Raw genomic sequence first — 15640 nt, forward strand, 5'->3', positions numbered from 1 at the left:
TTTGAAGGGAGCTATGTGGCTATGTTAGGAAATTAATATTGACATACTGTAGAATTGTGCTTGTTTTGTTCTAGAAGAACCCCTGAGGGGTTTTTTTTATTATTATTATATAGTCAGTTGCTTAAAGAACTGCACGCTCAAAGATTCCTCAAGATTGCAGTTAATTACTTTGTATCAATAACGAAAATATTGCAGCAACTGATGAAACTTGAACCAGTGAATTAATTGATTTCCTGACTGATAAACACGCAGGAAAATGTTTTAATACGTTGTCGGAGTCATATCCGATAGAGCCATTCAGGAATTTTTTTCGAAGTACTTAAGTAAATATTTTACCACAACGTGTTCATAGAAGATCATGTTGTCAAAAGGAGTCTTCTTTCTCCTAACGGTTGCGTTTCTTGTGGTTGAAATTGAGGCACACAGAGGTAAGATTTGTTTTTTTTTTTTTTCGAAATGTACGATTGTATAATATTTGTATTTAAGTTTTTATACGTAGATTAAGAATTTCTTACAACTTTTTCTGTATGATTTCCCCAAACTTAAAGGACTTTGGCTTAGTCACAGAGCTAGTATTCGACTAGACTGCGTTTCTTTATATACGGAAGGCAGAAACTGGCCGTAAATAGGAGCATGAAGTAGTGGTCAAATGAGAATAAATAGAGAAGTTTATGAGAAAGTAGTCGTCAAATAAGAAAAGAGAGGGGTTTTGTATTCCGCCAGGAAAATTTTGGCCATTTACATTTTGAGAAAGTAGTGGCCAAAAAAGAACGGAGAAGGGTCTATATTCCAGAAGGCAGAAACTGGACATTAATATGAGAAGAAAGTAGTGGTCAAATGAGAAACGAGAGGGTTCTACATTCCGGAAGGCTGAAATTGGCCGTTAAAATTAGAAGAAAGTAGTGATCTGTACCGGCGCCTAGACCGTTCAGCCGATTTTCATGAAATTTGGCACAAAGTTAGTTTGTAGCATGGGGGGGTGCACCTCGAAGCGATTTTTTGAAAATTCGATTTTGTTCTTTTTCTATTTCAATTTTAAGAACATTTTCCGGAGCAAAATTATCATAAGATGGACGAGTAAATTACGAAATTATTATGACGTGGAATGGGAGCGTATGAACATAGCCCATTGGCGAGAAATTCGTCATCCATTATTTGAAAATATACAGGCGAACCAAATGATCTTTTAATTTTCAACTACGGGCAAAGCCGTGCGGATACCACTAGTAAAATAATAAAGAGGAGGGGGAGGTATTCTTACTTGGCATATTTCTTGGCACATCATTGTGAAGTTACAGGCGTTTAACAAAGTTTGCCTACTTTAGAGCGCCAAGAACGAAGTCAAAACCACGTTCATGTGTACCACCAAAATATAACCCCAGAGCGCTCTATTTCAATTCTAGCTATGAATCAATTAAATTATTTTACTCTTAAGAAGCATATCAAAGCTATTATACTGCATTAGCGTTTATACATTTTAGTGTGAGTGGTTTCATAATACTAAAAGCAATGCATTAATATTTTAAAAGTATATTTTAAGTTATATCACGATGTTTGACTATTTCAGCAGATTTGTAAATTTATCTTTTTAAGAACATACGAAGTTGTGGTAATATGAAACCCCTTTATATCTTGGTGATAAGTGATTATTTGTTACCATTAGTTGCATCAATCCTCAGACAGGGAGCACTAGTGTACAAGACGAGTTGTTGGTTCAATTACTAGGAAGTATTCATGTTGAAGAGCTCTTTTGAAAAGTTTGTTTTTAGTGTGCGTCCAAAATTTTGATGAGCAAGTCCAAACTAGTATTCTTGCTCTTTTGTCAAACAATTGCTAAGTGCCTACAGTGCTTATTGATTCAACAGGGTTTATTGCTGTTATTTTCACTCTTTAATCTGTACTAATGTCTCCCATTTATTGAGAGAGATTAGATCTAAGGTGGCGGTGTTTGAAATAAGGAACTTCATTGTTGCAACCTGTTTATTCTGCAATGCCAAACTTTCTGAAGTAAGAAGTGGTGAGCGGAAGTTTCAGTGCCTCGTTTTGTTTTATATTGAGCTCGCACTAAGTGCGATGGACCATTAAACTTCAGCCTTTTTTTTTCCACTCCGTTTTCCTGAATAGTTTCTGTTTTTATTTATAAACATTATAGCATATTGATTTTCATTTGTAGAAGTATCTAATAAATTATAAGGTAAAAAATTAAATTAAAAAAAAACACTTGTGGTCGATATTATTTGCATCTCAAGCCAATGGCACCATTTTTATTTTTTTTTTTTTTTTCAAAACCAAAATTGCCCATTTGGGGGTTGAGTAAGAGTACGTTTGAAATTGATAATTTATAAATAGTGTATAAAGCTAGTAATTATAACAAAAGGCGCTCCCATGTTTTGAAATTTTTATCATTGGTAAGTTAAAAAACCAAAATGGGTTCAATATTATCAACCCTCCCCCTATATTTTAAGGCCATGATAAAATGACTTTGCATCAATTTTTATTTCATTTATTCAAAGCACAAGGCGAGTTTGATCTATTAATTATGTATTCTGTACAGGCAAAGTTTAAATTTTCCTTTCGCAAATTAGAGTCCAATCGTTCAATCCGGACTGATTCATAATATTACGAGTTAGTACTACTACTAACTAAAAGCCTCAAACATTACTTGAAGTGCCGACTTATCGCCCCATCTACTGCTGCAAAGAAAATTGAGGCGTTATATAGGTATTTTTTGATCGAATAAATTCCCTTTCTTTTCTAATGGGGCTGCGTTGGACTATTATCCTTTTGTAGATCTAGTGCGATCCCTCGATATGGCATCCAGTCTTTCCGTTTCCACTATTAGAGCGCAGATGTCAATGGTGCAGATAATTTTGTCTCCCAGTTTACACCACAAGAAGGCACTTGGGCTCTCTACGATGCGAAACTGCAAAAGGGATTTAATTTTAAAGAGGTCATTCAAATCTAAACGAATACCCAAGAGATCTTTTCCATGCCACATAATCATACGGCATGAGCGTTGGGGATTTTCTACATCTTGAAAACCATCGACTGGCCATCATGAGCCAGAACTCGGGGCCACGATGCAAAAGGCGAACGCCTTACCACCACATCACACAGCTGATCCCGTGGTTAGATAAGATAGTCCAAGTAAATCTTTTCAAAATAGTCCTCCGTTTTAAAATTTAATTTGGAATGATTCAAAATGCGCTTTTTCGAAGGTAGAATGTTAATTGCTCTAAATTTCAGTAGTTTTCTGAGGTCTAGCTCTCTATCCCGTAGTCGTTCTTCAACTACCATTGCTAACAAAATACTCTGAGAGTGCAAAATCAAGAGATCTTCTAAGTAACATCTTGAATATTTGGCTCAAACTCTTCTTTAAAAGAAGGGCTTATCTTCAGCGTTCGATAATTTAATGACGACATTTTCTTAATCTTAAAGAATGACTAGAAAATCGCCCGTCAAGTTATGAAGGGTGAAAATTGCTTCTACTCTTCTACATTTTTAACTAAGCAATTGCCTATTTGATGATATTTTGATAGTTGAAATTTTAACCCTAACTCCAGAGGATTAACCCGAAACTCCAGTTGATAGCGTTAATGGTTGACCACTTTTCCGTTTCTTCACTCTCCTAAAAAGAGTCTTACCAGTAAAGCAATTAAGTGACCGCATCCTGTTCAGCCTTGTCGAAATAAAGCATTTATTTGCTTGTCAAACATTCCCAAAAAATATTATCAAATTATCATGTCGTCACGCGAGATTCATAGTTGATGACGTCGTTCACTGTTGATGTTAATGGCATTACTCTATCATTCGCTATTACATACATGAGGATCATAGACTAATAATAAGAGTAGACCGAGCTTTCTCATTCTTACTGATAAAGAAAATTGGTTCATAGATGTATCATGTGATTAGTGGAAGGGCTTGGTGAAGACTTTGGCAGCATGGTTGCTAGATGGCAGCATTATCTATAGTTTGGCACTCGACATGTATTTTAAGACAATGTGTTTTCATTAAAAAAATCTTCCAGGTGCAGAGATTGAACTGTTTTTCTTTTAGTTATGCATTATTTTGACATTAGTAATAGTTTTTGATCAGTTTTCGGTAACTTTTATTTCATTTGGAGCTGTCAGCGTTGGCGTGAACGAAATGGCGTAAACGTTTTGCGTTAACGCAAAAATGTACTAAACGGTATCTTAAATTGAAACTGTAGGTAAAAATCTTACCGTTTGCTGATTCCTCTTGGTCGCTTGCATCTTTTATTGCTTAGAGAGTTATTGAAATTAACTAAAGAAAATGCACAATACTATCTAAACGAAAAACTCACTATATTAACAAAATATTTACAACTTAGAAAACAAATTTACAAATCGGACTCCATAAAAGATCATTCTTCCGTGTTCCATCAATTCTATTTATTTGATTTCGCGGTGGCGTTGATCGTCTGCTACGATTAACGCCCGCTGTTGCTAGGATATCCACCAGTCACATGGTTTGGTTTATGAGCAGCAAAAGGGTTGCCATAGCTCGGTCTACTCTTAGTATTAGTCTATGATGAGGATTTAAATAAACGTCATTTACACATTCTTCTATGAGCTTAAAATGTTCTGTTGTACTGGTTGCTAAATCTTCTAAACAAAATTACTTCTGGCCTGCCTTTATGGTTGAGACAAATTTACTTCCCGTTTCTATTGAACGTTTGGAAGCATTGAACAACTAATTTCAGCTTCCGTTTTGGTTCCTCAAAATTCAGTTTAAAAAATACGGATTATGCATATAACACTGAATCTAGTAACATTAATTTGTTTTTTATGCGTCAATTGTTCCTTTAGTCACCTCCCACCTCTAATAATTTTCAATTCACAGCAATACTACTTTTTTCCAGTTGAGCTTAGCCAAAAAATTACTAATACATCTTCAAAACCTGAGAAAAAGAAGAATGGTGCTGCGTGCCTAGTTTCCTTTTAAATTAGCTTAATTCGTTTTCAGTGAATGACGCTGTTTTAAACATCATCAAATAGAACACCTGCAAGTTTAATCACGATTTTTACCATTAGGTTGGAGGCATAGAACAAAATGTCGTCCAAAGTGTGACAAAGACTGCCGGAAAGTTCTAACTGGAAAATTTTGTTATGAGTGCGATTGTAATCCAGTTTGCCCATACCTCATCTGCGAGAAAGGTTGCGAAATAGAGCAACTTCCAGAAGAACCTTGTCCTATTTGTGTGTGCAAAGAGGAAGAAGTACCAGCATTAGGTAACTTAGGAATGCCTGAATAATGCTTTATTTTAACTTGCATTTACTTCTTTTTTCTGACTGAAGTGCAATTTTTGAAAATTTAGAACAATATTTATGTATTTTTTCTTTACTAATAATAAAGCTGAAAGTCTGGATCTCTGTCTGGATGTCTGTGACGCGCATAGCGCCTAAACCGTTCAGGCGATTTTCATGAAATTTGGCACAAACTTAGTTGTATTATGGGGGTTTGAAGCGATTTTTTGAACATTTTATTTTGTTCTTTTTCAATTCCAATTTTAAGAACATTTTACCGAGCAAATTATCATAGCATGGACGAGTCAATTACCATAACATGAACGAGCAAATTACCATGATGTGGACGAGCAAATCACCATAACATGGGCGAGTAAATTACCATAGCAAATTGGCGAGAAATTCATCATTCATTACTTATAAATATACAAGCGAACCAAATGACCTTTTAATTTTTTCTACTACGGGCAAAGCCGTGCGGGTACCGATAGCATAATATATAACAACTTAGATGCTCTTAAATTTTCGTTTGGTGCGTCAGATTTTGTTGCGCATTTCAATGCTGCTTATAGGAACTAGCAGTACACACACGGCCTAACCCGTTTTAGAAAATAAAAAAGTTATTTGACTCGCACTTGTATATTTACTAGTAACTTCTTCATGTGTTCAGTAATATTGCTGTTCAAGATCGCTACATATATTTGGTAGATTTGAAACTTTGCCACCTACGGCCATCAGTTGATTAGCCACTATTTCGTCAATTGTATTTTTTTTTTTTTTTTTGCGAGAAAAATGCAAAGAAAAAATCATGATTGCATATACTCATGCACGCTAGTGACTGAATTTAAGGCATCATTTTCCGTTTTAAATATTTCGAGATGTCTCTCAGTTGTCGTCAAATGCTCACTATTCACGATGTCACTTCCGTCCCCTTACTTCCGCAAATTTGATACCAATGAAAGTAGAAATTTTACCTTCATCGGGCCAAAATTAATATAACTTTTAGATTTCTAAATTTAAAAAAAAATTATTCCTTTTAAATTCATTAGAAGAGCTCGGTTATAAAGAAATATAATGTTTGATATTAATGCATTCAATTAATAACAAATCAAGCACCAAGCCGTAAAAACTGTAAAAACTTTCAATGGAAGACAATGTGGACATTTCTTCCTAGAATTAATGCAAATTAAAAATGGTTTTATTATTTGGTGAAAAAATATTATCATTGTTTATCAGAATCAGCAGTAATAAACCAATACCACACAAATTAAGAATTTCCAAGTAAAGGTGCAATTTTTATTCAGATTTCTTAAGACATAAGGTGTTTATATTTAAAACTTGCCGCCTTCGGTGACCAGCTGGTCCGCCTTTTTACGCCAGGGTTGCCGCCTTCGGCGTCTGCTTAGACAATTTAGCGACGGTATTAATCAATGTTTTTTTCTATATATCAGTATTATCATCTGCCTTTTTACGCCAATATTGTCGCCTTCGGCGGCTGCTTAAATAAGTTTCGTGGCGGTATCACTCAATCTATATCTATATCATTATTAATTTAAATAAAATATTTTCTAGATCTATCTCCAGTTCCGTCGTTTGGAATATTTTTAAAGGAGGGGGAGGGGAGACACAAACGGCTTGCTCTTCATGCAAATTTTGTCGAAAAATAACAAAAAACACTTCCACTTTTACTTGAAATCATTGTTTTTTCAAAGTACTGGTGTGGGGAGGGGGCATTGACACCCGGTTGAAGTTCCTTAAACGACGGGAATGTCTCTTTCTTGCTGTCCATCTACTATATCGACCTCTGCATTTGTCTACCTATCTATCTATCTATCTATACGATCTATGCGTATCTACCTCTGACAGTAATTAACAATCTTTTTTTTATTTATATACAAGCAGCCGCCTACGGCGGCCGTTTGGCTTACTTGTCATTCACCATTTTACTCCAAGAAGTCGTAAAATAACAAAAATCGCGTCCATTTTTATGTGAAAGCATTTTGTTTTCAAATCGTAGCGGCGCCTCCCCCCCCCCCTACCCACCTCGGTTGTTCTTTAAATAACGGGTCTGTCTATCTCTCACTGTACATCGATCTGTAGATTTATCTTTCTCTATCTCCATGCAAATTTACCTCTGATAGTAATTAACAATCTTTTTTTCAAAGAAAAAAATATTAATTCGAAAAAAACAACAACATATTTTGTACACTCAATGTATATCTATCTACCTATTCGATCTATCTTTAAATTTTCTCATCTATCTCTATTTATTTTGATCTAACCTCCAATCTTATTCCCTAACAAAAAGAAAATCATACAAAAAAAGCACGCTTAATCATTTATTAAAATAGCACAAAAAATTGGTGTCTCTGTGGTACCCGGAGTTTGCCAAAGTATAAAAATCATTGTTTTTATTGAACTTCAAAAGAAAAAAAAGAAGTGACTGGGACCAAAACGATCCGATGTGGTCCGTCTGATTAACCGAAATCGAATGTTTAGCAAAACATCGGGGGGGGGGGGGAGAAACAAATGAAATACCCGGAAAGAAAAAAAAGCGAATGAATCCTTCGAAAAAAGAAAAAAAAATACTGATTAGATCACGTGGGTGCGTTACGTCTTATTCGAAGCGGTCAGCGGACAGCAGATCTTCGGTGAAGCTCATATCTTCGTTCTGCTTCTAAAAAATTGTAAAAAAAAAATTTTTGAATATTTTTGAAAACTTTTTTTTTTTTTGTAGATCACGAAATGTTCTGGCTACTACATAGTAAAATTGTAGAAAAGAGACTATTATATTTTTAACGGGATGCGTTTAGAAAAAAATTAAACCCAGAAAAAAATGCAAAATAAAGGTTTTTTCAAAAATTCATAATAAATACAAAAATTGCTCTATTTTCAAAATTTTTTCGTTCATCATATTTAAAATTAAATTTCCGACACTATAGTACAAAAAAATATTTGTCTGGCGCGATTGGTGCGGGGTCTGTGAGGTTAAAAGTACTAAAAAGTGGTAAAAATCACATAAAACATAAAATAACTTTTTTTCTAATTAAAATATCAAAAATCGAAGCCCGAGGTTCACAACTTCAGCAAAAACTACACCTGTATACCAAATTTCATCTTTCTAGGCCTTACCCGGGATGCGCGCCACACACACACACAAACATCTTATTTTATTATACACACACACACACAAACATCTTATTTTATTATATGTATAGAAGATAGATCAAACTTTCTATCGATTTTTTTTTTAAATTAAGAAATGAAATTTTTACATTCATGTACATTTCCACCTATTGCCTTCTATTTATTTTGCAACTTAAAATAATAATTTCGAATATGCACGCACAAGATATATCCTAAATAATTTCCAAATAGACAAAAACACATTTCTTTCGTGCAATTAGAATGACTTGTAGCCACTGACTTTCGAACAATTTAATTTTATGAATAAAAAATAGTTTACTTCCTTCAACTTTTTAGAAGTAGGACAGGGTCATTCCATAGAAATGTCAACCTCAACCTCCGAAATTTTTTTCCCACAAAGCCTTAATTGTGACCTATCATTTCATTCAGCATACTTTCTAGTACATAAATCCAATAACAGTTTGCAAAAATTTCATTCGGTGTTTTTCTTCTGGCTCTAAACGTGCGAGATTGTAGAAAAGGCTTAGCATGTGCAAAAAACATGCGTCTACGTTTTCTTGTGTAATGTAAAATATTTTGCAAATTTTTAAAAGAACTATGTTTATTCTAAATGAATAGATGTTGGCCCAATAAAATTGACAGTTCTTTTTGCATACATTATAAGATAAGTCTTTTAATTAGTTTGTTTTTTTCAATGAAAATATTAACGTTACGTTAGTCACGAAAATGTACTAATTTCTGCTTAAAAACTAAACCAGATGATTGAACCAAACAGAACTTTTTATTTTCTTACATCTGTGTCATATCTACTTAAAAAGTGCAAAATATTTATTTTAGTATCAGTAGATATAAAATAATTAGTGTGACTAACGTAACATTTGAGCTGTGACTAACGTAACAGTTTGCCTGTGACTAATGTAACATTTTAAAAGACTGCTAATATTTAAAACTTATTTAATTTAATGTAAATTTTCATGAGCAATTTTGAATATGTAGGCATTTTATATTGATTAAAAATATAAAGGGTGAAAAATACCTGTAATATTACATTGTAGACCTTCTGTTTACTTAGAAAAATACTTTTTTAAAGGTCTTTATAAAGATGCTTCCAATTTAAAGAATTATTAAAAAAGAAAAAAAGTGAGTAAAGCAAAATGAGTACTCTGCTGAATGTGCACTCAACACAAGAATCCAAGTTTAAGAAGTAAGATAATAGAAATACAGTCTTAACAAAGGAGAACGTCTCTATTTTTAGAAAATACATCTCCACCTATTATTAAAATGAAGTAACGGCTGCTCGTTGGAAAACATTTAAAGATGTTACATGATACAGTGACGAGACAGATAAGCGCTGCTGCCATATATTTCAGAAAATGCAAGAATGATCATTTAAAAATTCAAACATTTGCGGTGATATCTGGAATTAAAATGCATTCTGCAAAAACGTTCGAATATTTTTTTCTCAATATTACATTTTAATTCAAAAGGATGCACAACACTATTCGTTCGATGAATCAGTAAACCTTAAAAAATAATATGCCATTGAAAAGTACTACGGAGTTTCTTATAACGATAACTAGTACATCAGCAGAAAACTAGAATTCAGTGAAACTACCAACTTGCAAAAAGTTAATTTTTTAAAAGATAGATATTTAGGATTTAATTAGTCCAAGAATGATGTTATTTAGTTTGTAAAATTATTTTTTTTATTTGTTTATTTTTTTTCGCACATTCAAATTGAGTTAATTAAACTGAATCCTTCCATTCAATTTTTTACACTAATATAGAAAAAAAGTAAAGAAAGAACCATAATACAACACAAAGAAAGTTCCTAAAAAGTATAAAAGTAATATAAGAGCAAGAAGTTAATTATAAAAAGTTTTTTATATGCATTCATTGCTCGCTATTCGATGGTTACGTTAGTCACGTTACGTTAGTCACACACAGTTTTTCGGAAAAGTTCCATTTAGGGCCAAAAAAGATTCGTCTGTAACAAATCTGTAGTACGATTTAAAAAATAGATTGTTTACCTCTTACAAATATATCGGCCAATTTTAAATGTCTGCGTAAGTTTCAGAAAAATTTGCCTCGTAACATAAGCATTGTTTCTCAGGGTTGCAAAAATGTTACGTTAGTCACGATGCCTTTTTTGGTGAAAAAACACCTGCCAGCGCTTATTTTGCTTCAAATTCTTTGTAGAAATGAAAAATAGTCACCTTGTACATTTTAAATCTGTATATTAAACGAAAACACATTTATTTTTACTCCCGATGTAAGTTAAAAGAGTTTGAAAATCAGTTGCGAATGTTACGTTAGTCACTATGGAATGACCCGACATTTAAATAAAATGTGAGGAATCATATTTATATTTTTCCAACCCAATGAAGGACAATATGCAAATACGTTTACCCAGTAATTTTGTTTGGTATTGAAAGATGATATAAAATATCAAGTACAATATTTTTATTTTTTGTAATACACTGTTCATAAATATGTTAAAGTATCTGAACACAAAAAATTACCTTTGAGCCACCATTGATTGAAGAACTGAACTGAATATTTTGACTATACACAGATATTACTTTCATCACACCACAAATTTCAACGTAGTGGTTCAAATAAAAATGCGTGTATTCATAAATATAACATAAGTATTTTATTAAAAATTTACATTTCTTCATATAATATATTCAGTTCATCACTTTCAAAAGAACGTTTGTAAAGACCCAGAAAAATCCTTTTTAGTTTTTTAAACCACCACGTTGAAACTATTCACCTCCCAATGAGGTGATTTGAATATCTGCAGTAAGCATATAACAATTTTATCAATTATTTAGATCTATTCAGGAAATGTTAATAATTCTTTAAGGTTATTTCATTTTTTACAACAGCTATTGATTTACTTACGCACTGAAACATTCGAAATTTCTGAGCTACTTCAGTTTTAACTCCAGATCAATTGAGCGTCAACTGTCTGTGAAAAAAGGCTTTGGCTTTATAATAAATAATAAATATGCCCCCTCCCCTCTCTCGTTTTCTTTTCCTTTTTACGATTGGCTTGAACGAACGTTTAAAATTGTTGGCATTTATTTATAGTTTTTAGAATCCTGCATAAACTAGGAAGTACCTTCCTGTTATTGTATTGTAAAAAATGCATTTCAAACGTAATGATTTCGAATATGCATTAGTTTTTTAAGTGAAAAGCTGGTAGTACAGACACGTAATATGTGGTTCGTCACCATTAGTAAGTTAACCCGTAGCAAGGGAGGTGAAAAAGTAGGAGGTAACAGGGGACGTGAGGTCTCAAAGACCACTCTACTTTCACATTTTTTAAAAATCGTGTAATTAAGATACATTCCTGTAAATTCCCTTAAATATTCTTGCACTTTTGTTAGCACGGAGAAAAAATATTTTTGAATTTTGAACTGAAATATACCTTTTCCAAAGAAATTTAAGAAATGCCTAAAGATTTTTCGAGAGAAATCATTTGCTGCAGTAAATAATTTACTATTAGTAATAAAAATAAATCTATTACCAATTAATGATTTGATTTTAGTTGCTTAATATATACAGGACATTTTAATACCAGAAAATCGATTATATCACATTAGGGGAAAATTCTGACAGTCTTTTAACTATTAGTATTTTATGACGTATTTCCAGGAATGATTCAGCCTTTATTGTTCTTGGAAAATCATTGCGTATTTTTAGCAAACATTGCAAACAATTCTCAACCTTATCTAGAATATTTTGCATTTCTTCCGCATAACGCGGATAAGATAACTGAACCTATATCCGCGGTTCTATCTTAAGAGCTATGTCTACTACTGCCGAAAATTGTAACACTGAAGTGGAGGAGCAGTCTCGCAGACCGCTTCTAAAGAATACAGTGAAATTTAAACCAGATGCACTTGCCAAAACATCCTGATAAGCAAGGGAAATTTTCAAGGTCACAAAACAAAAAGCTATTGGGAAAAACCATTCAATCGGACTGAAAATAAAATAGGGGTGGTGGGATGAACTTTTGAGAGGTCTGTGAGACCGCACCTCCCCTGTTAAGGGTTAATTAATACTTTACACTTTTTAGATTATGGAGAAGCCTATGCCAGATGCTATCCAAAGTGTGGAAAGGGTTGCTGGAAATTTTTTAATTCGAAAGGATGTTACGAATGCAAATGTGAACCAGTTTGTCCTTACCTCAGATGTGAAAAAGGATGTACCATAAAGAAAGTTCCAGAAAAACCATGTAATACATGTGTGTGCAAAGAGGAAGAAGTACCAGCAATAGGTAATTTAGAAAGAAGTTTTTGAACCAATGATTATTTCCTATATACTACTTATGTACTCAACTGTAAAAATACCATTTTATCAGATGGGCAATTCGGACTGACATTTTTAGGGCAAAACAGTATATTTTGCAACATTCAATAGAAAATATACGTTGTGCAAGCGATCGTTTCTCCTAGATCATTGTGATTTTTAAGCTGAATTTAATGGATTAATTGAATTCCTGAAATACAGTTTTGTTGATTTGTTAAAAAAAGGGTGACATTTTAAAAAGTAGCACGTGAGTCAGTTACCGGGTTCTCAACAAATTTTGAAAAATTAAGATTTAATTCAATTCGAGAATTCAATTAAACCATTAAACTCAGCTTAAAAACTACAATAATCCAGAAGAAAAATCGTTTGCACAACTTACATTTTGCGTCGAACGTTGCGAAATACTTAGTTTTGCTCTGAAAAGGTCAATCAGTTACACGTGGAATTGCCCAGAAATTTATCCATTAGTAGCATTCATATCCACACTGCTGAAATTATTAACAGATTTAAAATTTAAAAAAAGAAACGGAAACGTACTGGCTCATAGTTTTGTCTAAAGTTGTATAAATAGAGACATTGCCTTACTGGAATGTTAATTAACGTTTTACGTTTTGAGACTTCTGAGAAGTCTACGAAAGATGTAATCTGATGAGTCAAAAAAGCTGCTGAAAAGTGTTTTACGTTGAAAGGATGCTATAAATGCAACAGTGGAACTGTTTTTCATGAGCACAATTTAAAGACGACTGTTCTCTGAAGAAGCAACCAAGAGAGCCATGTCCTCCGTGTGTACAAAGGGAAAAAAATTGCCAGTATTTCTAATTAAGAATCGTCGGAACACAATGTCGTGTTTCTTCATTTTCTCTTGCGGCACAACCATAATGTGTGCCATTTTAACAGCATTTCCAGTATTTGTTCATTTTAGTTGTTAAGTTTCCTTCCACATTTCATGGTAACATTTTAAAAAGTCAGCATGGAAAAAAAAAACTGGATTTAACAGAACAGTTACGACAAATATATGAATAATTGATGGGCTCGAAGCAGAAACGTTACAAGCCACATGTAGTGGCTTTTCGATCAAAGTTTTTGTTTCTCATAATTAAAATTGAAATAAACATGACAATGTACTATGTCTTTGGGAGAAAAACATATTTCGTATTAGTATTGCAGAATATAGAATGTATAATACCTTTGAAAAATTCTACAAATATTTTTTATACGTTGGAAATTGACCTACTGAAAAATTCACATCATGTGACATATCACATTATTGCCCTGAGGTCTTATGGAGAAGCCCTAGCAAGATGTTATCCGAAGCCCTAGCAAGATGTTATCCGAAGCCCTAGCAAGATGTTATCCGAAGCCCTTGCAAGATGTTATCCGAAGCCCTTGCAAGATGTCATCCGAAGCCCTAGCAAGATGTTATCCGAAGCCCTAGCAAGATGTTATCCGAAGCCCTAGCAAGATGTTATCCGAAGCCCTAGCAAGATGTTATCCGAAGCCCTAGCAAGATGTTATCCGAAGCCCTAGAAAGATGTTATCCGAAGCCCTAGCAAGATGTTATCCGAAGCCCTAGCAAGATGTTATCCGAAGCCCAAGCAAGATGTTATCCGGAGCCCTAGCAAGATGTTATCCGAAGTCCTAGCAAGATGTTATCCGAAGTGTGGAAAATTTTGTTGAAAAGTTTTTACAGAAAAAGGATGTTACAAATGCGATTGCAAACCTGTTTGTCCTTATCTCAAATGCAAAGAAGGATGCTCCCTAGAAAAGCCACCAGGAGAGCCATGTCCTTCTTGTGTGTGCAAAGAAGAGGAAATACCTGCTTTAGGCAAGAAAGATATGTCGCAGTAGGACTTTACATTTGGTTGTTTTAATCTGGGATAACCATTAACATTTCACTTATCTAAACATTTGTTTAACGTTTTGAGATTTTATTCTCTGAATTACAATTCCTCATGACTTTTTAACACAGAATTTTGTCTTCAAAGACAAACTACGGACCAATATATGAATAAATACGTAATCTATCTAATAAATACACGAACTCATGCAACCTAGCGGCCATGACGCGGGGTATAGTCCCGCTAACTGTTGGTGATAGTTACCTATCACCGAATGAGATGTCAATGCTTGGCAGATCGCCTAACTGCACGTATGTTGCAAGTTATATTGCCCTTGTTTTTACTGTTTGTCGAGAATAGAAATTGATGAAATCGCAGAGCAACAGTTCTCAAGCGTTTGAGGGATCATATGCGTCGTGTGCGACTCAATGAGATGGATGTATCCTTCACCATGACAATGAACATGCACATTCAGCATTAATTGATCGCCAATTTCTGGCAAAAAAATTCAATCACCATCCGCGATCTTTCTCCTTATTCGCCAGATCTCGCACCTTGCAAATTTCTCCTATTCCCAAAATGCAAAAAAATGTGATGAGGGGATATCAGTGGGAAGATTTGGACTCAAAAAAACGAGAAACTACGAGACAATCAAAGAGCCTAACTGCTGAGGACTTCCAAAGGTGCTTTAAAGAGTGAAAAAAAAAAAAGATGGGATAAGTGCACAGCAACGAATGGACAATTTTGGACTACATTTTGAAAAATAAATTTTTTATGGCCTCAGTTCGCGTATGTATTGGACAGAATACGTAAATGTATGACACTACTGGAGGTTAAACTACTAACATTTTTGACTTCTTTTAGATTACTGGGAAGCCTACGCAAAATGTTATCCTAAGTGTGGAAAAGATTGCCGAAAGCACTTCACGTTTAAAGGATGTTACAAATGCGATTGTAAACCACTTTGTCCTTATCTCAAATGCAAGGAAGGATGCTCCTTAGAAAAATCGCCCGAAGAACCATGTCCTTCTTGTGTGTGCAAAGAGGAAATACCCGCTTTAGGTA

The 15640-nt window shown here is 33.9% G+C and overlaps 1 protein-coding gene across 4 annotated transcripts in view; it reads left to right on the forward strand.

Moving 5' to 3' along the window:
* The first annotated feature begins 338 nt into the window (after positions 1-338).
* The window catches only part of LOC129225922 (keratin-associated protein 16-1-like), a 43004-nt gene continuing 27702 nt past the window's right edge, over positions 339-15640 (forward strand). For 2 of the 4 annotated variants that reach the window (XM_054860454.1, XM_054860457.1), the window contains exons 1-4: positions 339-428; positions 5058-5255; positions 12505-12705; positions 15440-15637. In XM_054860454.1, the coding sequence (XP_054716429.1) occupies positions 359-428; positions 5058-5255; positions 12505-12705; positions 15440-15637 (667 nt within the window). In that variant the 5' untranslated portion in view covers positions 339-358. The remainder of the gene's footprint in view (positions 429-5057; positions 5256-12504; positions 12706-15439; positions 15638-15640) is intronic. The other 2 variants (XM_054860456.1, XM_054860459.1) reach the window with 2 other exon arrangements.

This window comes from Uloborus diversus, chromosome 7 (assembly GCF_026930045.1).
Source record: "Uloborus diversus isolate 005 chromosome 7, Udiv.v.3.1, whole genome shotgun sequence".
NCBI lineage: Eukaryota > Metazoa > Arthropoda > Arachnida > Araneae > Uloboridae > Uloborus > Uloborus diversus.